The sequence below is a fragment of the Bufo gargarizans genome, chromosome 7 (assembly GCF_014858855.1).
Source record: "Bufo gargarizans isolate SCDJY-AF-19 chromosome 7, ASM1485885v1, whole genome shotgun sequence".
Taxonomy (NCBI): Eukaryota; Metazoa; Chordata; class Amphibia; order Anura; family Bufonidae; genus Bufo; species Bufo gargarizans.
Genome location: NC_058086.1, coordinates 21,079,004 through 21,099,257, shown reverse-complemented (window position 1 = coordinate 21,099,257; position 20,254 = coordinate 21,079,004). Strand labels below are relative to the sequence as shown.

The 20,254-nt window shown below is 43.5% G+C and overlaps 1 protein-coding gene across 2 annotated transcripts in view; it reads left to right on the top strand.

Moving 5' to 3' along the window:
* HDAC11 (histone deacetylase 11) overlaps positions 1-20,254 on the top strand; it is a 68,626-nt gene that overhangs the window by 28,061 nt on the left and 20,311 nt on the right. For both annotated transcript variants that reach the window (XM_044301979.1, XM_044301977.1), the window contains exon 6: positions 17,323-17,399. In XM_044301979.1, coding sequence (XP_044157914.1) covers positions 17,323-17,399 — 77 coding nt within the window. The remainder of the gene's footprint in view (positions 1-17,322; positions 17,400-20,254) is intronic.

Genomic DNA, 20,254 nt, shown 5'->3' with positions numbered 1-20,254 from the left:
AGCTTGCGCTGTATGGTGGGCTTGGGTGTCCCTCCTAGGCTACGGCCCACCAGGAAATTTCCTTGTAGGGTATATGGCCAATCTGCCCCTGGATGTGTATATGCAGTGGTGTGGAACCACTGTGCGAACCAACTGGTTTGACATTGGGATAGTCCTGAGACCCTTATCCTGGCAGTCCCCTGGTTTTCAACCTTTAAACCCTGTATAGGGATCTGACATTTACTGCAAGGGAGCCAACAGGCCGCTACCTCTTAGAATAGTTCTAGTGTGGTTGGCTGCTGACCCACAAGGATCAGAGATACTGAAGTATGGCAGCGAAGATTCAGGCAAAACCCGTAGCAGGGAAACAGGTTGAGGTCAGGGTGAGCAATCCGTGAAGCAGTCCAAAGGTCAGGGCAGGTAACACAGGATCAATACAGTGAACAGGCACAGGTCAAGACAAACTCATTATAGCTCTTTACAGACTCTAGCACGCTTAGCGAGACCTGGCAGGAACTACAGAGATCTAGTGCTCAGGTGAGGCACAACACATCATATGTAGCAATGCTTATGAGCAGGTGCACACAGACACCAAGGAGCATTAACCCTTGCGGTGCTGCAGAGAATAACAGAATACCGAAACATAGGAGGGATAAAACCTAGCAATGCTGCAGAAGGAGGGGCGTGGGGCAGCAGCGGGCACAGACCGCCAGTGTAACATGCTGCTTTTAAAATCCATAGACTGTCAATTGTTTGTGCAGCTCTGCATCTGATATACTGTTGTTTTCCCCATAGGCTTCAATTGGGTTGTTAATCTTCAATAAGTTTTTATTGAATACTTTGCATAACATAGACAATGCGTGTCCATCATGACACAATATCACAATGTGAAGTATAGTACATTTTATCAAAAACATACATACAGTACATAACAAAGAAACAGAAGAGGTCCCATCGAAGCTCGTGTTAATATTGCCCATGCGGAGGCAAATGTTGTAACATTATGTAAATCCCTACCCAATTTCCCAGCCCACCCTCCCCAAACCCTCCAAATGTACCCAAGTCACCAGAGACAATCCGGTAGAGGCGTAGCATAAGGACTAGATACCCAAGGCATCCAGTTATTAAGACAACGTATGCGGATGGAAGAAGAGGAAGCAAACATCAATTCACAATGCCTATGATAATTAACGGACTCAACCACTTCCGACAGTGACTGGGTCAATTGGGTTGTTAAAATACATGGTTAGAACCAGACCAAAAATTGTGATAAATAGTGTGGTTTATGTGCGTTTTTTCATGCAGGTTTTTTGCATTCAAATCCAGACCGTGTGCAGGTACCTATGAGCTCCCATGTTTTTTAAGTTATGGAAAAGTGCAGGCTGTACTATTCCGTACATTATGTCTGAGAGTACTGGGTAAATGGGGGCCATTGGGTTCTTTCAGGATGCATACTGTAAACAAGAGATGGCCTTGCAGTTCGCCTCGCGGTCGTTTTGCGGCAAACTTTTCTCGTTCGCTGTTCATGTCTGCCGGCGCCCATATTCTTTTACATTGTGCAGAACTTTGACCCATACACCTCAATAATCCGCAGGGGTGTAATATACTTATAATATACTTTCTATATAGTGCATTTGTATTGTGCAACAATTGTGTGCGGTTCTGCTGAGATACCGCAGCTCTATAGAGGGAGGCTATTTGAACAACTAATTTCAACTGGTGTGATAAACCAGTTGCCCCCCTGAAAAACTGATTGAGGTGGTGGTGTTATATACCTAGAATATAATTTCCGGGGGGCGTGGCTGGCCAAGCATGTGAGCGGCTGCGCATTCATCGAGCTCCTGCACTGTCCTGGCCTTTTAGTCTAGAAAAAACAGCTTAAAGCAACTAAGTGCTCGCTTACCCTGCTGTGCCCCTAACAGAGAACACTCGGGTACCCATTGCCCGCGAATACCGGAACAACTCCGCAGATATGACGAGGAGAAAGGACGGGAGAGGCCTCATCGCCGAGACTGCGCAGCAGACATACAGCGGGAAGCTGCAGCGCAGCTGGGTCAATATGCTCAATTGGCGGCCCCACTCAGCACAAAACGGCCCCGGGACAAGGGTGAGTCTAGGGTGCTGGAACAAGGCATGGACTCCGAATGTGAGGTGTTAGAAGCTGCCACTGGGAAACAGTGGACTTTTGCCTCTAATAAATATGGCGTCCTACAGCCAATAGGGGCAGATACCGAATCAGAGGCTCAGGACTCTGAGTCTGAGGAACTTACACTCAAAGATGTCATGCAGGCAACTACCAAGTGTGGAAAATCGCTAAAGCACTGACAATGCAAGTGGGGGCCATAAAAGAAGATGTATCCATAGTCTGACAGGACTTTAGAAAGTTGGCGAAGCGAACAACTGCCCTGGAAGAGAGAATGGGTGATATGGAGGATGCTATCCTACCCCTCAAAAGAAACAATACAGCACATGAGAGCAGGCTGGAAATACTTGCGGCTAAACAAGATGATTTGGAATAATAATGTAAGATTGGTGGGAGTACCAGAAAAGGTGGAAGGGGGTAATCCCACGGAGTTCTTCATATCCTGGATAAAAGACGGGTTTGGCGCTGAGACTCTAACTCCACTTTTTGCGCTTGAACGAGCCCACAGCATGCCTATACCTCCATTACCTCCGGGGGCACCCCCAAAACCTGTGCTTATGAAAGTACTTCATTACAGAGATCGTGATGTCATTCTTAGGAAGGCCAGAGAATTGTCGGATCTTTCCTTTAATGGCCACAAGGTGTCACTATTTCCTGACTATTCCATAGAGGTCCAGAAAAAGAGAGCAAAATTCCTGGAGGTAAAGCCTCGTTGTAGACCTACATGTCTTTTTTACCAGATGTTTGGGGGCCGCACAGAATGGTATCGAGGGCTGCATGTGGCCCCCGGCCGCAGGTTGTGCACCCCTGTTGTACAGAGTATAGAGTCTCCTATTCGATGATGTACCCAGCAAAGCTTAGGGTGGTTGCTTTGATGATCCAAAAGAGGGTTCAAGATGGCTGGACAGACATGACAGACAACTACGCGAAGATAGACAGCCACCAGTTTGAGACTTCACCAACAGGCTTGGTCGCAAGTACACGGTTCCTAATCAGTGCCATTGCATGCCTGGGCGTGTGCATGTGTTGAAGCTAGCTTAGTTATTATACTGTATATGTTATGCTATCTGAGTGTTCTTATCAGAGCGCAATTTGTATTTACAATGGGCAGTAGGGATATTGCACTGTCTATTATTTGTATACAAGCTGTAATTAATGACCGGGAGATGAGCAGGAGGATGCGATGCAGCCGGTCCAATTAGAGTTACTATTAGTTATTGTTGTGGGTTGGTCCTAGTTTTGGCTTCTAATTGCTAGTCGCCACCTCCTTTTATTCCGGTGAAGTAGCTATCCAGCTACCTGGCCTTGCTGACTGGCGGTTCTGTTTGGATCCCGAGGACCTCTCGCGGGGTGTACTTAGTCATGGCCTGTCGGAAAGTCCAGCGCCTTCATATTTTCAGTTTAAGTGTTATTAGCCAAATTTTAGGCACAGTTTTTTTTTGGGATTATTAGGGGTTACTATTATACTCCACTTATGCGAGGGGTGTTAGCATACTCATTCATAGGAATATAGCTTTTCAATATATATCCGATAAGATAGACGATAACGGGTGCTATGTCTGTATATATGGCACAATTCTTAATACACCTTGTGCTATAGTTGGGGTCTATATACCGCCACCGTACTCACCATTGACCACTAGGAAAGTGCTGTCCTTTCTTGCGGGCATACCCGCTGTTCCAACTATAATTAGGGGGGATTTTAATAATGTGATTAGCCCGGCATTGGATACAATGGGTACATTCACCCATTTGACTTCAGAGGAGACTACCTCATTTGGCAGGCTCCGGACTGAAGCATCCCTGCTAGATTTTTGCAGGCTGAGAAATCCATACACAAAACAATGCTCATGTTACTCCAGTACCTACGAATCGTTATCCAGAATAGATCTAATTCTAGGGAACACTGAAATGGGCCGCCTCATTGAGGATATACAATACTTACCCAGACGACTCTCTGATCACTCCCTAGTTTTAGCGTCGGTTAATTTTCTTACCCTAACAATGGTTAGAGGTAAAATATGGAAATTCAATCTGCACTGGCTTTCTATTCTAGCTGATCTGTCGGGAGTGGGAGAAAGGCTGAGGGAGTTTTTCCATTATAATCTGCCTACAGCATCTTGGTTGGTAGTGTTGGTAGATGCCATGAAGGCATACTTGAGAGGGCTTCTCATAGCAGAAGTTAACGCGAAACGTAATGAAACTAGAGCGACTGTACAGAAACTACTGATGGGGGTGGAAAGGGCAGAGGCAGATTATGTGGAGCACCCTTCTCTGGAAAATGCAACATTCTGGAAGGAAGCGCAGAAAGCTCTAAAACGCGACGAATAAACGTTTTTTTCAAAAGCAATCGCATTACAAGGAGGGGGAGAGAACGGGGAGGTTATTGGGACTAATATCCCAACAGCCATCGGCATACATACCTCGGGGAGGGGAGTTGGGACTATTTGTATCTGTTTTTGTTTTAAGAAATTACATTTAATAAAAATTATCTGATAAAAAAAAAGATATATATATATATATATTTCCATATAGTGCATTTGTATTGTGCAGCAGTTGTGCGGTTCTGCTGAGATACCGCAGCTATACAGAGGAACAAACAGTATATATATTTTTTTTAAATCAAAAATCATCAATAAAATACACATTTGTACATAATAATCAAAATCCTGTCAGCCATTTACATGGACAGATATCTGATGCGTTGACATTACAGTAAAATACAAAGTTTGTTAAATAACAAATTTAACTTTCACCCAACTCCCCCCCTAGAGTTTGGTTTGCAGAGAGATGATTACACCACCTTATCCCTACTGTATTTTATTAAACATTTCACAAAGGATGTCATATCCACCTAAGATTAAATTAAGTTGAACACTAGATCTTCATTAAAATGCAGCCTAAACTAAGATAGGCGTCCCATAAGGACAATTGTCCTCTCAAACAATCCCTAGTCAGTGCCAACGAAGCTAAGCTTACAGATTCAATGCAGCCCTGCCATATTGACCAAAATTTGTTTGGGCATTTTCTTTTGACATATACCTCTCTTTCAAGACGTAGAATCGTATTCATCCTATTTATGTATTCCTGTTTGCTAGGAGGCCTATTTCTTATCCAATGCTTAGTGATTAGGACCCTTGCCTGGAATAACATTCTGTGAAATGCATAAGGATAGTTTATTATTTAATCCTATGGAGTCAAGTATACCCATCATACAGATTATGGGATCATTGGGCAAACGTATCTGAGTTGTTACGGCTATGATTTCTCGTATCTCTTTCCAGTATGTTCCCAACTCTCGGCAGTTCCATACCATATGAAGCAGAGTCGCTTCCGTTACACCACATCTAGGGCATGTGGAGTCCGGTCGCACACCTATTTTGAATTGAAGTTTGGGTGTTCTATACACTCTGTGTAGCAGGTACAGCTGGGATAGTGTTTTAAAATAAATAGCAAAAAAAGGCGGCTCTCCACTGGTTTTCTGGAAACAGGTGCTCTTGCTCAATTATGACTCACCCTTGTCACTTTTAAATAGTTAAAATTATGGTATTAATGAGCAGGCACTCTAATTATGGGTACATGGAGGACAATTTATTATTTAAAAATATATATAAAAATATATAGACATAAAGCAATCACAATGTTCATATAAAAATCACAATGTTCATAAAAATGATTAAATATCCATAGAAATAGTATTAGCAGCAATAGCAATGGTTAATATCAATAATGGCAGTAACAGTTTAAGGATATCAGCAATATTACAATGAATATACAAATAAAAATTAAAATAGAAAGCAGGAACAACTTGGATTAGTGGCTATTAGTTCCATGTATTAGTCCCCATAGAAATATATTGCACTGTTTGGAGTTCTTTGGATATCTCAGCAAAATAGCAACAATGTTTGTAGCAATTGTAGCAGCTTTGTTATTTACTTGTGGCAGTGTTTGTAGCAATTTTACTACCAGTTGATTGCTAGATATCCACACGCTCAGATGCAGTCTCACTTGTTTCAAGTATAGAGATAGGGAATGTTCGGTCTGTGCACATTCAGTGCTTATGTTTACTCACAGTTCAGCTGTTCTCTGGTGCGGCGTCCCGCTCCTGCTGTGAAAACAGCCTGACCTTAGTGTTGCAGATCCTCCGGTCACAGCTTATTCAAAGAGGTCAGCGTGCCACGTGTTATGGCAGCGTCCCTGTTGAGTGTCAGTTTCAGCTGTCGGGGTTCCGTTTAGGTCAGTTATCGTGAGTTCAATGTGTTCAATTCCTCTTGAAGCGCTCCAGTAGTGTAGTTTTAGATCTTCATATGCTTGTTCACCCAAACATGTTTCGGAGCGCAGACTTGCTCCTTCCTCAGTGGTCAAGCATATTCACATCCTATTTCCCTTTTATCCTGTGTCGGTCTGTTGGAAAAGCCGGAGTCTAGTCCGGAATAGTGTATAATCCATTATGAGAGCATCTAAATCATTTCCTATTCCTTGATGTTTTAAAGTGCTATTGTATGGATATTATTCTATACTTTTAAAAAATACCTACAGATTATTATTCCTAGGTATAATATATGAAATAAAAATAATTAAAAACACACAATGAATTGAAATAAAATATCAAATATTGGAGGAATATATCATTTGTTAAAAAGATAATAAAACAGTTATAATTATATAATATAAGTTTACACATGTTGAAATAAATTTTCAAAAATTCAGTTTTCATGAAATATCAGACGATGTGTGAATATATAGGGACCTCCAAAAAATATATTATTTTTTGGATATATGGAGACCTCCAAAAATACGTAATTTTGAGTTTTGTAGTTTTTTGGGGGGCCCCTAGTCAAGGGAAGACAGGGGTGCTGATAAATAACAGAGACCGCTGTCGTCCGTCAACCAGGGGCGTCCCATTTTATTGGAAGCCAAAGATCTCGAGTTCCGCATTCAAACCATTTGGTTGAATGGAGTCGAACTCGAAGATTCTTCTTGATTCCTGTCGAGACATCCTAGAAATGTGATCACCCCCCCTCCAGTGTTTATTTTTTTTTTTCAAATGCAGCAAACACTAGACCTGAGGGGTTCTGGTTATGGTACTTTTTAAAATGTCTCGACAGGACATGTTTTTCATACCCTTTCTTTATGTTTCCGATATGTTCAGCTATCCTAGTTTTCAGAAGTCTTTTTGTTCGGCCTATGTATTGTTTGCCACACGGGCACTGAATTAGATATAATACATTGTCTGAGTTGCATGTAAGTAGGTCACTAATTTCAATTTTAAAATTATTTTTTATAGATTGTACTTCCATTGTTTTTCTTGGGAAAGTTGTTTGTTTACAGTTTGAGCATTTACCGCATCTGAAAAACCCTTTTAGGTGGTCCCAATATTGTGAGATTCCTTTCTTTTTTATTGGGGTTGTTTAGTTGTTGGCGCTATTTTGCATCCCAGATTACGGAATTGTACAAATGTGGAACAGTTTGAAAAGGAAGCTGAGAATATGAAAATCTGCTTCCTAGACAAAAAGTACCCACTAAATATAGTTGAAAAATCACTATGCAAAATAAGAGAAAAAGACAGAAAGTCCTTCTTTGAAAAGGGGGGCGATAAAGAGAAAGATAAAAATAATACAAGTGAGAGCCTGAAAGATGGGACACCAAGAATTATCTTACCTTTCAACCCAGAGTATAAAAAAGTGGAACGTATTATTAGACGTTATTGGCACCATATCCGGGAGGATAAGACTATAGGTGCTCTAATATCACAAAATCCACAGTTTGTGTATACAAAAGCACAAAATCTGGGATGCAAAATAGCGCCAACAACTAAACAAACCCCAATAAAAAAGAAAGGAATCTCACAATATTGGGACCACCTAAAAGGGTTTTTCAGATGCGGTAAATGCTCAAACTGTAAACAAACAACTTTCCCAAGAAAAACAATGGAAGTACAATCTATAAAAAATAATTTTAAAATTGAAATTAGTGACCTACTTACATGCAACTCAGACAATGTATTATATCTAATTCAGTGCCCGTGTGGCAAACAATACATAGGCCGAACAAAAAGACTTCTGAAAACTAGGATAGCTGAACATATCGGAAACATAAAGAAAGGGTATGAAAAACATGTCCTGTCGAGACATTTTAAACAGTACCATAACCAGAACCCCTCAGGTCTAGTGTTTGCTGCATTTGAAAAAATAAATAAACACTGGAGGGGGGGTGATCACATTTCTAGGATGTCTCGACAGGAATCAAGAAGAATCTTCGAGTTCGACTCCATTCAACCAAATGGTTTGAATGCGGAACTCGAGATCTTTGGCTTCCAATAAAATGGGACGCCCCTGGTTGACGGACGACAGCGGTCTCTGTTATTTATCAGCACCCCTGTCTTCCCTTGACTAGGGGCCCCCCAAAAAACTACAAAACTCAAAATTACGTATTTTTGGAGGTCTCCATATATCCAAAAAATAATATATTTTTTGGAGGTCCCTATATATTCACACATCGTCTGATATTTCATGAAAACTGAATTTTTGAAAATTTATTTCAACATGTGTAAACTTATATTATATAATTATAACTGTTTTATTATCTTTTTAACAAATGATATATTCCTCCAATATTTGATATTTTATTTCAATTCATTGTGTGTTTTTAATTATTTTTATTTCATATATTATACCTAGGAATAATAATCTGTAGGTATTTTTTAAAAGTATAGAATAATATCCATACAATAGCACTTTAAAACATCAAGGAATAGGAAATGATTTAGATGCTCTCATAATGGATTATACACTATTCCGGACTAGACTCCGGCTTTTCCAACAGACCGACACAGGATAAAAGGGAAATAGGATGTGAATATGCTTGACCACTGAGGAAGGAGCAAGTCTGCGCTCCGAAACATGTTTGGGTGAACAAGCATATGAAGATCTAAAACTACACTACTGGAGCGCTTCAAGAGGAATTGAACACATTGAACTCACGATAACTGACCTAAACGGAACCCCGACAGCTGAAACTGACACTCAACAGGGACGCTGCCATAACACGTGGCACGCTGACCTCTTTGAATAAGCTGTGACCGGAGGATCTGCAACACTAAGGTCAGGCTGTTTTCACAGCAGGAGCGGGACGCCGCACCAGAGAACAGCTGAACTGTGAGTAAACATAAGCACTGAATGTGCACAGACCGAACATTCCCTATCTCTATACTTGAAACAAGTGAGACTGCATCTGAGCGTGTGGATATCTAGCAATCAACTGGTAGTAAAATTGCTACAAACACTGCCACAAGTAAATAACAAAGCTGCTACAATTGCTACAAACATTGTTGCTATTTTGCTGAGATATCCAAAGAACTCCAAACAGTGCAATATATTTCTATGGGGACTAATACATGGAACTAATAGCCACTAATCCAAGTTGTTCCTGCTTTCTATTTTAATTTTTATTTGTATATTCATTGTAATATTGCTGATATCCTTAAACTGTTACTGCCATTATTGATATTAACCATTGCTATTGCTGCTAATACTATTTCTATGGATATTTAATCATTTTTATGAACATTGTGATTTTTATATGAACATTGTGATTGCTTTATGTCTATATATTTTTATATATATTTTTAAATAATAAATTGTCCTCCATGTACCCATAATTAGAGTGCCTGCTCATTAATACCATAATTACAGCTGGGATAGTCTCTGAGATTCATTCAATGTAAGACTAGGAGTTAAAGCCAGAATATGATTCCATTGGTCTGGAGATATTGGGCCAGATTTATCATTAGCTCAGGTCAGAATAATGGAGTGAAAAAGTCCCCCAAAAAGTCCCAAACGCTAAAACTGCGCACAAATTTGCGACTTTTTTTCTGCTCTGCACTATGCTCGCCAGTTTTCTGAAAGTGGGCCTGTTTTCTTATGTAAATTAATCTCTAGACAGATTTACTATTGGGACTATTTAAAAAGTCGCAATTTCACTCCAGTGAGGACCATGCTTATCTTATGAGACTTTTTAATAGAACATGCGACTTTTTCATAAAAACGTGCGACTTTTGTAAAGCTGCTTACTGACGGATAAACTGCTACCATCAAACCACATTTATTACAGTCTTGAAGGGCCGATCATAAATCTGACTTGGCTAAAACTGACTTTAGCCATATGTTAAAGTGAAGTGAGCTGTCAAGAGTCATGATAAATCTGGCCCATTGTTCCCACATCTTCCTCCATTTTACCATCAGGGAGGTTGAGGGGGTACTAGCGTCAAGAATATATTTCTAAAGTTGGGATATCAGGCCTTTGGTAACCCTAGCTTCCAGTAATTGTTTCACCACAGGAGGAGAGGCAGCAATTACTATGTTTCCTGGAAATTGGGTTTGGTATGCATGTCTTAATTGAAGAAATTGGAAGAATGCCGTTTTGGGTAGGCCAAACTCTTCCTGGAGTTGAGTAAAAAGATTTAAGTATTCCATGCGATTGAATTTGGTCCAAAAACAGTATGCCCCTCTCCTTCCACGGGGAAAAGCCTTCCAGCCTGAATATCTCTAGCAGTTGGGTATTTCAGCATATTGGCGTAATGTCAATGAGTTCTGTCAGATTCGCTAATTCTTTAAGGTTTGTCCAAACCTTGGCCAAAAGGGAAAATGTAGGAAGTTTTGTACCCAGGGGATGATGTTTGCTTATTTCTAGTGAGGCAATAGGCGCTTTTTGTTTCATAGTGTGGGCAACAATATCAGCCGAGGGGTCTAGATTAGTTGTATTAATCTATCCCCTGACTTGTTGTTGTTGTGCGGCTATATAATAGGGCCATGGGTTCGGGAGAGATAATCCACCCTCTTCCTTACTTTTTTGGAGTTTTTCTATGCGGATTCTCGGCTGTTTCTTTTTCCATATCAGTGATCTAAAAATCCCCTGAATCTTATAGAAAATCCTTTGTGGGATCCATACCGGTGAATTGTGTAATATATAAAAAAGCTGTGACATTAATATCATTTTAATTAAGTTACAACGGCCAATCACCGTAAGGGGTAATTTCCGGCAAGTATTAGTTTTGACTACAAATTTAGCAATTAATGGCTACAGATTCAGTTTTATGTATTCAGTATCGGTGTTATCATCACTCCTAAGTATTTGAATTGAGTGGTTAGCTGCAAGGGAATGCGAGTGAGGTCCAATTGTGGTGGGGTGGGATCTAATGGAAGAATAGTGGATTTGTCCGAGTTTCTTCTTAGTCCAGAATATTTCCCAAAATCGGTAATTTCGTGCATTATGGGGTCTATAGACTTCTGTAGATCTCCCACGTATAATAATAAATCGTCTGCGTAGAACGAGACTTTTTCATCCCGGGGCCCTATTGGAAATCCCAGTCTGGGGAGGTACGTAAAAGACAAGCAAGAGGCTCAATTGCAATTGCAAATAATAGGGGAGATAAGGGGCAACCCTGCCGTGTGCCCCTATGCAATGGAAATTAATTAGAAAGAATCCTGTTTGCCCTAATCCTTGCTAGCGGGGAGTTATACAGTAACTTGACCCAAGAAACAAATCCCAAGCCGAAGCCCATGACCTCCAAAACTTCCCATAGGTATTCCTATTCTATGCTGTCAAAAGCCTTGGCAGCGTCTAAGGAAATTGTTGCACGGCAACCCCCGGTATTTAAAGGCCTCTGGATAAACAAACGGTATTTGAACAACTAATTTCAACTGTTGAGATATACCAGTTTCCCCCCAAAAAAACTGATTGAGGTGGTGGTGTTATATACCTAAAATATAGTTTCCATATAGTGCATTTGCATTGTGCAGCAGTTGTGTGCGGTTCTGCTAAGATACCGCAGCTCTATAGAGGGACAAACACAATTTGAACAACTAATTTCAACTGGTGTGATATACCAGTTGCCCACCAAAATAACTGATTGAGGGGTTTGATATACCTGCTCCCTGCAAATAATCATTAAGCGGTTCCATATACCTGCTTACAAAAATACTGCTCTTCTATTGGGACTTTGTCACAGGGTCATTTTGAAAATGACAGGCAGAGGAAGAGGCAGGCCATTCCGCAGGGGTGGTAGGGATCGGGCAGGTGCACCAGGCCGGAGCCTAAGTGGGAAGTTGGAGAAGGTGTGTGCGATTACGTCAAAGGACGCACCAGAGTTAGTTGAGTGGCTCACTCAGCCTTCCGCTTCTGCACCTTGCTCGTCCTCTGTATCTGCACCTTCCTCACTCTCTGCTATATGCACCCCCCAAAGACACCACCACCACCATATCCCCTCCACTCCAATTATTTTCTCATCCATTCCAAGACCTTACCGATGCGCAGCCATTATTGGCATCGGATCATGAAGAGGAGGTAGCAATGACCGCCACCCAGTGGTCTGACAACAGTACCCAGATCAGCCAAGGACAGAGGTTCCCGCTGTTGCTATCTACTCTGAGATCTCTAATGTCAGTGGTGGTGAAGGTGACGATGATGACGTGTCGATGGATGTCACGTGGGTGCCCACAAGAGAGGAAGAGGAGGGGAGTTCAGAGGGCGAGACAGAGCAGCAGATAGGGGGTAAAAGGAGGAGAAGCAGGCAGAACTAGCAGTGCATAGGAGGCAAAAAGCAGACTGCAAATGTATCTGGAGCAAGCCATCCACCATGCACGGTCACATCTGGCGCTTCCAGGACGCCGGCACATGGCTCCGCAGTGTGGGCTTTTTTTAATCTGTACGCTGCTGACGAAAGTGTTGCCATCTGCAGCCTGTGCTGTCAACGCGCGGTAAGCCCAACACTCACCTAGGGATAACCGCCTTAAGAAGGCACCTGGCCTCCCATCACGAGCCCAGTGGGAGCAACACCATCGGAACCCACAAAGCCACACTCCCGGCGCTCCACGTCCTGCCTCTTCTCCTTCTCCTCTCTCCTCCCATTTGTCCTCCACTCCACTTCCACCGTGCGGTCGTCGCGTTCATCTGGCAAAAGGCAGGCTTCCGTGGCCCAAATATTCAAGCGTAAAAAGTTGATGATGCCGGATAACTCTCTTGCCCAACTACTGCCATATAAACTGGTGGACTCGGAGGCCTTTAGAAAATTTGTGGCCATTGGCACACCGCAATAGAAGGTCCCCGGAAGGAAATATTTCTCCCAGAAGTGCATCCCAGAGCTATATGGCCATGTTCAGCGGCAAGTGGATGTATCTCTGGCACACAGTGTCGGTGCCAAGATACATCTGACCACAGACACGTGGTCTAGCAAACACAGGCAGGGACGGTACATAACTTTTACTGCCCACTCACTGGGTTAACCTTCTTACAGCTGTCAAGCATGCAACCCGTGACACCCGTGTGGATTTGGTGTTACCGCCACGGAATGCATGCTTCTCCTCCTCGGCTGACTCCTCCTTTTCCACTGCTACCGCCTCTTTTGCTGCACCCTCCCTGCTCCCCAAAACCTATTCGACGTGCCAGGTGAAACGTTGCCATGCTGTACTGGTTGTTGTGCCTGGAAGCCAAGAGCCACACCGGTACTGCACTCCTTTCAGCTCTACGTTCACAGTCCGATCAGTGGCTAACCTCGCTCAATTTGACAGTTGGTAAAGTGGTGTGCGACAACGGTGCCAATCTCCTGAGCGCGCTGAAACAGGGCAAAATGACAAACATGCCGTGCATGGCACACGTCCTGAACTTAGTCGTGCAGCGATTTGTTGCCAAATACCACGGGGTCCAGAACGTTTTGCGGCAGGCCAGAAAAATCTCTGACCATTTTAGAAGATCTTACAAGGCCATAGCTTGCCTTGCTGATGTTTAGCGGTGACACCACTTTCCCGTCAGACGTCTGATTTGTGACTGCCGGACGCACTGGAATTCCACCTTGTATATGCTTGATAGGCTGCTCCAGCAGAAACGTACCATTAGCGACTACCTATACAAACTCTGCGGCAGGACAGGTTCTGGGGAATTTTTTTTTTTTTTCCACCGCGCCAGTGGCTGCTCATGCGCGTCGCATGCAGACTTCTGCGGCCATTTGATGATGCAGTACGCAGCCCTGCAGGGTGAGGCGAATGGTGAGGTCACAGGGTTAGTTACTAAACCGAGGGTGTTCTTGGTACTCACAGTTTTTATATTCCCTGGGCTGGCGTACAGCAGTGATGGAGAGGCTGGCACATGGATCCTCTGGGGCACTCTCTGTATATAGGGACCAGGCCGGGTGGTAGGTGAGGTGCCCTGGGTGTTGCAGGTTTAGTGTGCCGGTGGCAAGATCCCTTTAAGTTTGTGACGCCAGTGCCAATAATGGTGGCACACTGATTTGTTGTAGGAATAATTGAGGAACACAAGTTGCAGTGATCCAAAACTTCCTTTTACGGAACAGTTCAACTATTTACAGTCTTTAGTTAGTTCCACATGTAAAAGGTTGTAACAGGCAGGCTTTATATAAACGGGAGGCAAAAAGATACTCAGAGGGAATAACACTTACAGATCAGGCTGTATTTTCCCCAGTTCCTGTCTGGCTTTCTCCAAGGCCCGTATGCCCTATTGCTGGCTTTATCCTTGGGTAGGGAAACCTTCCTCTGGTATATGTCTCCTTGCTGTAGAATATCCTTCTGCCCTTCAGCTCTCTATTTGGCTGGGTAAAACTTGGCTCTGCACTGTGCTTTTTAAAGGAACTTCAGGAGGCAACTTCTTCCCCTGGATGCAACTTCTGAGCTTCTTTGCTCAGGAACCTCAGGCAGGCTAGACTGCACTAATTAGCTTCCTGGACTAAACTGCACTGACCCCTTCCTGTCTGGGCCTAACTATATATACTAGGGGGTTCCCTAGCTCCCTCTCCTGCCTAGGAGGAGGAACTACACCCCTAACAGACCTGGTACAGGAGACAACAGGAAAATACACACCATAATGCAATACAAAATACTGTATAAAATACAATTACCCTGTTCCACAAAAGGTAGGGAACAACGTGGCCCAATTGACCTTTGTGTAGTGCCCACATTTACCTAGTGGGACACTACAAGAGATCACCAAACTGGTCAGTCGTAGCCAGGACGCAATCAGTGACATCGTACCTTATGCCTTCTTTCTGGAGCGTGGATTGCGTTGTTTCATTGATCAAGCCGTCAAGGAGCAGGAAGATGAGAAAGCAACGTGGGTGTCGGGAGCAGGGTAATTACAGTCAGGTCCATAAATATTGGGACATCGACACAATTCTAACATTTCTGGCTCTATACACCACCACAATGGATTTGAAATGAAATGAACATGTGCTTTAACTGCAGACTGTCAGCTTTAATTTGAGGGTATTTACATCCAAATCAGGTGAACGGTGTAGGAATTACAACAGTTTTTATATGTGCCTCCCACTTGTTAAGGGACCAAAAGTAATGGGACAGAATAATAATCATAAATCAAACTTTCACTTTTTAATTCTTGGTTGCAAATCCTTTGCAGTCAATTACAGCCTGAAGTCTGGAACGCATAGACATCACCAGACGCTGGGTTTCATCCCTGGTGATGCTCTGCCAGGCTTCTACTGCAACTGTCTTCAGTTCCTGCTTGTTCTTGGGGCATTTTCCCTTCAGTTTTGTCTTCAGCAAGTGAAATGCATGCTCAATCGGATTCAGGTCAGGTGATTGACTTGGCCATTGCATAACATTCCACTTTTTTTCCTTAAAAAACTCTTTGGTTGCTTTTGCAGTATGCTTTGGGTCATTGTCCATCTGCACTGTGAAGCGTCGTCAAATGAGTTCTGAAGCATTTGGCTGAATATGAGCAGATAATATTGCCTGAAGCACTACAGATTTCATCCTGCTGCTTTTGTCAGCCGTCACGTCATCAATAAATACAAGAGAACCAGTTCCATTGGCAACCATACATGCCCACGCCATGACACTACCACCACCATGCTTCACTGATGAGGTGGTATGCTTAGGATCATGAGCAGTTCCTTTCCTTCTCCATACTCTTCTCTTCCCATCACTCTGGTACAAGTTGATCTTGGTCTCATCTGTCCATAGGATGTTGTTCCAGAACTGTGAAGACTTTTTTAGATGTCGTTTGGCAAACTCTAATCTGGCCTTCCTGTTTTTGAGGCTCATCAATGGTTTACATCTTGTGGTGAACCCTCTGTATTCACTCTGGTGAAGTCTTTTGATTGTTGACTTGGACACACATACACCTACCTCCTGGAGAGTATTCTTGATATGGCCAACTGTTGTGAAGGGTGTTTTCTTCACCAGGGAAAGAATTCTTCGGTCATCCCCACAGTTGTTTTCTGTGGTCTTCCGGGTCTTTTGGTGTTGCTGAGCTCACCGATGCGTTCCTTCTTTTTAAGAATGTTCCAAACAGTTGTTTTGGCCACGCCTAATGTTTTTGCTATCTCTATGATGGGTTTGTTGTGTTTTTTTCAGCCTAATGATGGATTGCTTCACTGATAGTGACCGCTCTTTGGATCTCATCTTGAGAGTTGACAGCAACAGATTCCAAATGCAAACAGCACACTTGAAATGAATTCTGGACCTTTAATCTGCTCATTGTAATTGGGATAATGAGGGAATAACATACACCTGGCCATGGAACAGCTGAGAAGCCAATTGTCCCATTACTTTTGGTCCCTTAACAACTGGGAGGCACATATGCAAACTGTTGTAATTCCTACACTGTTCACCTAATTTGGATGTAAATACCCTAAAATTAAAGCTGGCAGTCTGCAGTTAATGCACATCTTGTTTGTTTCATTTCAAATCCATTGTGGTGATGTATAGAGCCAAAAATGTTAGAATTGTGTCGATGTCCCAATATTTATGTATAATCCATATAAGCGACCCTGCATGGGGGGGGGATGTGTTAGACTTTGGATAATCTCTTTAATTGTTTTTTTGTTGTGTGACATCCAAGATTTAAGATCCATAGGATCACTGTGCTTGCAGTCACTTGTTTAGCAAGTGATAGTCATGTACTATATGATGTCTGGTTTTCATTTTTTACATTTATCGTGGGATAACCCCTTTAGGCTACATGCACACGACCGTATGTGTTTTGCACATCCACAAATTGCGGATCCGCAATTCATTTCAACGGGTCCTCATCCTATTCGCAAAAAAAACGGATCGGACACGGAAACAAAATACGGTCGTGTGCATGAGGCCTTATGTTGGGTTTCGTAGGGTTGCTTCTGCTGACAAATGCCCTTTAACTGATATTTTTTTTATTTTCATTTTTTTTTTAAGGTGGAGGCTTCCATCATTGTTCCAGTGACAAAGGTGGAGGATTTTGTGCATATGCTGATATAACATTAGCTATCAAGGTAATGTGCAGGAGGTATTACAATGAAATGTTAGTTTATTATTTAAAAAAATATTATAAAATAAGACAGACAACATGCTCAGTAGATAATAAGTGGCGAAAAAGCAAATTAGCAAATTTTTATGAAGGAAGGCCGGACTGGGACTACCAAACAGCCCTGGCACTCAGATACCACCAGCCCAAGAACACATGCTGGCATAAATGGGAAATGATGGCAGAACTGAATTTATCAAGCACCTACCCTGCTTTTTCTGACACGTTCACAATATTTTTGAAATGGGCAGTTTCAGAATACTTATTTGTTTGTCTTTTCCAACACTTTTCCACTGAGGGCATCAGTATTAAGGGGGCTGTCCAGGATTAGAAAAAACATGGCTGCTTTCTTCTAAAAGTAGCACCATCTATCCACAGCTTGTGTGTGTGGTATCGCAGATCAGCCTCATTCACTCCAATGGAGCAGAGCTGCAATACCAGATACATCCTATGGACAGGAGTGGCGTTGTTTTTAGAGGATAGCAGCTATGTAATAGTAGCACACAGTAAGTATTCATAGCATCCCCAATACATTTATGTATAATCCACAATACACAATATGTAATAATCGGCTTGGGTCAGCCATCTACACATAGGGCGAGAGCTTTGCCATTTCAATTTTGACTGGTGTCCATAGGCAGCACCACTTCTCTTAGCCACCCCCTGCTCTCTGGAGTCATGGTCTCTGCTGGGACTTGTAGTTCTCCCACACACATTACATCACAGGCTGGTTGAGTGTGTCCATTAATGGGAGACATTATTACCGGGATATCAGCAGACTCTGCTCACCTCTAGGCTATCACATCCAGGGCTCCTCATGTATGTTGGAAGCTCTTTTTATATACTCCTCAACCTTAAGGGTCCATTCAGGGGCAGATTGGGAACTTAAAGTGGCCCTGGAAAAAAAAGTAGTAGTGGCCGCATGTTGTGGGTGGAGTCAAATTGGTAGAAGGTGTGGGCAGGCTAAATAGGCGGGGTCAGCAAACCAGCCTATTTTGCACCTTAGTGACAAAGAATTTTTGTTTTTTTTCTTCCGCATGTTCCAAGAGCTATCTATACCTTTCTTTATTTTTACGTCAATGTAGCTGTAACTCTCATATCTCCAGAACCCCCATTTACAGGGCCAGTGCAAAAATTGCGGCCCCCCCCCCCTTATCAGATGATCTGCCCATATCATGACATCACATATGTTCCACCCCTTTCTCAGCTTTTAAATTAAAAGAACTGCTATGTTTCCCTTAGGGTTAATCCAGCTTCTTGTAGCTGTCTCTTTTTGCGGAACGGAATTGCGGACCCATACATTTCTATGGGATCCGCAATTCCGATCCTGAATTTTTTTTTACATGTCCTATTCTTGTCCGCAGTAGCGGACAAGAATAGGCATATTCTCTTAGTGCCCGCAAAATGCGGAATGCACATTGCTGCTGTCCGTGTTTTGTGGATCTGCAAAACACACATGGATGTGTGAATGGACCCTAAATGTGAGGTAAATTAGTCTCCAATGTTGTATTAATAACTAAACAATTACATAATAAACATATTGCATTGTCTGCTTACCACCAGGACAATAAGATGATTTGGTCTCTGGCTGCAGTCTGGCTCTTGGTCTGGCTCTGGGGACTCCCTTGTCACTCTCTTCCCCCCCCCCCCTCCCTCCCTTGTCACTCTCATTCCAGCCCCCCCACCCTTGTCACTCTCATTCCAGCCCCCCCTCCCTTGTCACTCTCATTGCAGCCCCCCTCCTTTGTCACTCTCATTCCAGCCCCCCCTCCCTTGTCACTCATTTTACCCCCCCCTTGTCACTCTCATTCCAGCCCCCCCTCCCTTGTCACTCTCAATCCAGCCCCCCCTCCCCTGTCACTCTCATTCCAGCCCCCCCTCCCTTGTCACTCTCATTTTACCCCCCTCCCTTGTCACTCTCATTTTACCCCCCTCCCTTGTCACTCTCATTTTACCCCCCTCCCTTGTCACTCTCATTTTACCCCCCTCCCTTGTCACTCTCATTTTACCCCCCTCCCTTGTCACTCTCATTTTACCCCCCCCTCCCTTGTCACTCTCATTTTACCCCCCCCCTCCCTTGTCACTCTCATTACAGCCCCCCCTTCCTTGTCACTCTCATTACAGCCCCCCCTTCCTTGTCACTCTCATTACAGCCCCCCCTTCCTTGTCACTCTCATTGCAGCCCCCCTTCCTTGTCACTCTCATTGCAGCCCCCCTTCCTTGTCACTCTCATTGCAGCCCCCCCTTCCTTGTCACTCTCATTGCAGCCCCCCCTTCCTTGTCACTCTCATTGCAGCCTCCCCCCCTTCCTGGTCACTCTCATTGCAGCCTCCCCCCCTTCCTTGTCACTCTCATTGCAGCCCCCCTTCCTTGTCACTCTTATTGCAGCCCCCTTCCTGGTCACTCTCATTGCAGCCTCCCCCCCTTCCTTGTCACTCTCATTGCAGCCCCCCCTTCCTTGTCACTCTCATTGCAGCCTCCCCCCCTTCCTGGTCACTGTCATTGCAGCCCCCCCTTCCTGGTCACTGTCATTGCAGCCTCCCCCCCTCCTTGTCACTGTCATTGCAGCCCCCCCTCCTTGTCACTGTCATTGCAGCCCCCCCTTCCTTGTCACTCTCATTGCAGCCCCCCCTTCCTTGTCACTCTCATTGCAGCCTCCCCCCCTCCTTGTCACTGTCATTGCAGCCCCCCCTTCCTTGTCACTCTCATTGCAGCCCCCCCTTCCTTGTCACTCTCATTGCAGTCTCCCCCCCTTCCTTGTCACTCTCATTGCAGCCCCCCCTTCCTTGTCACTCTCATTGCAGCCCCCCCTTCCTTGTCACT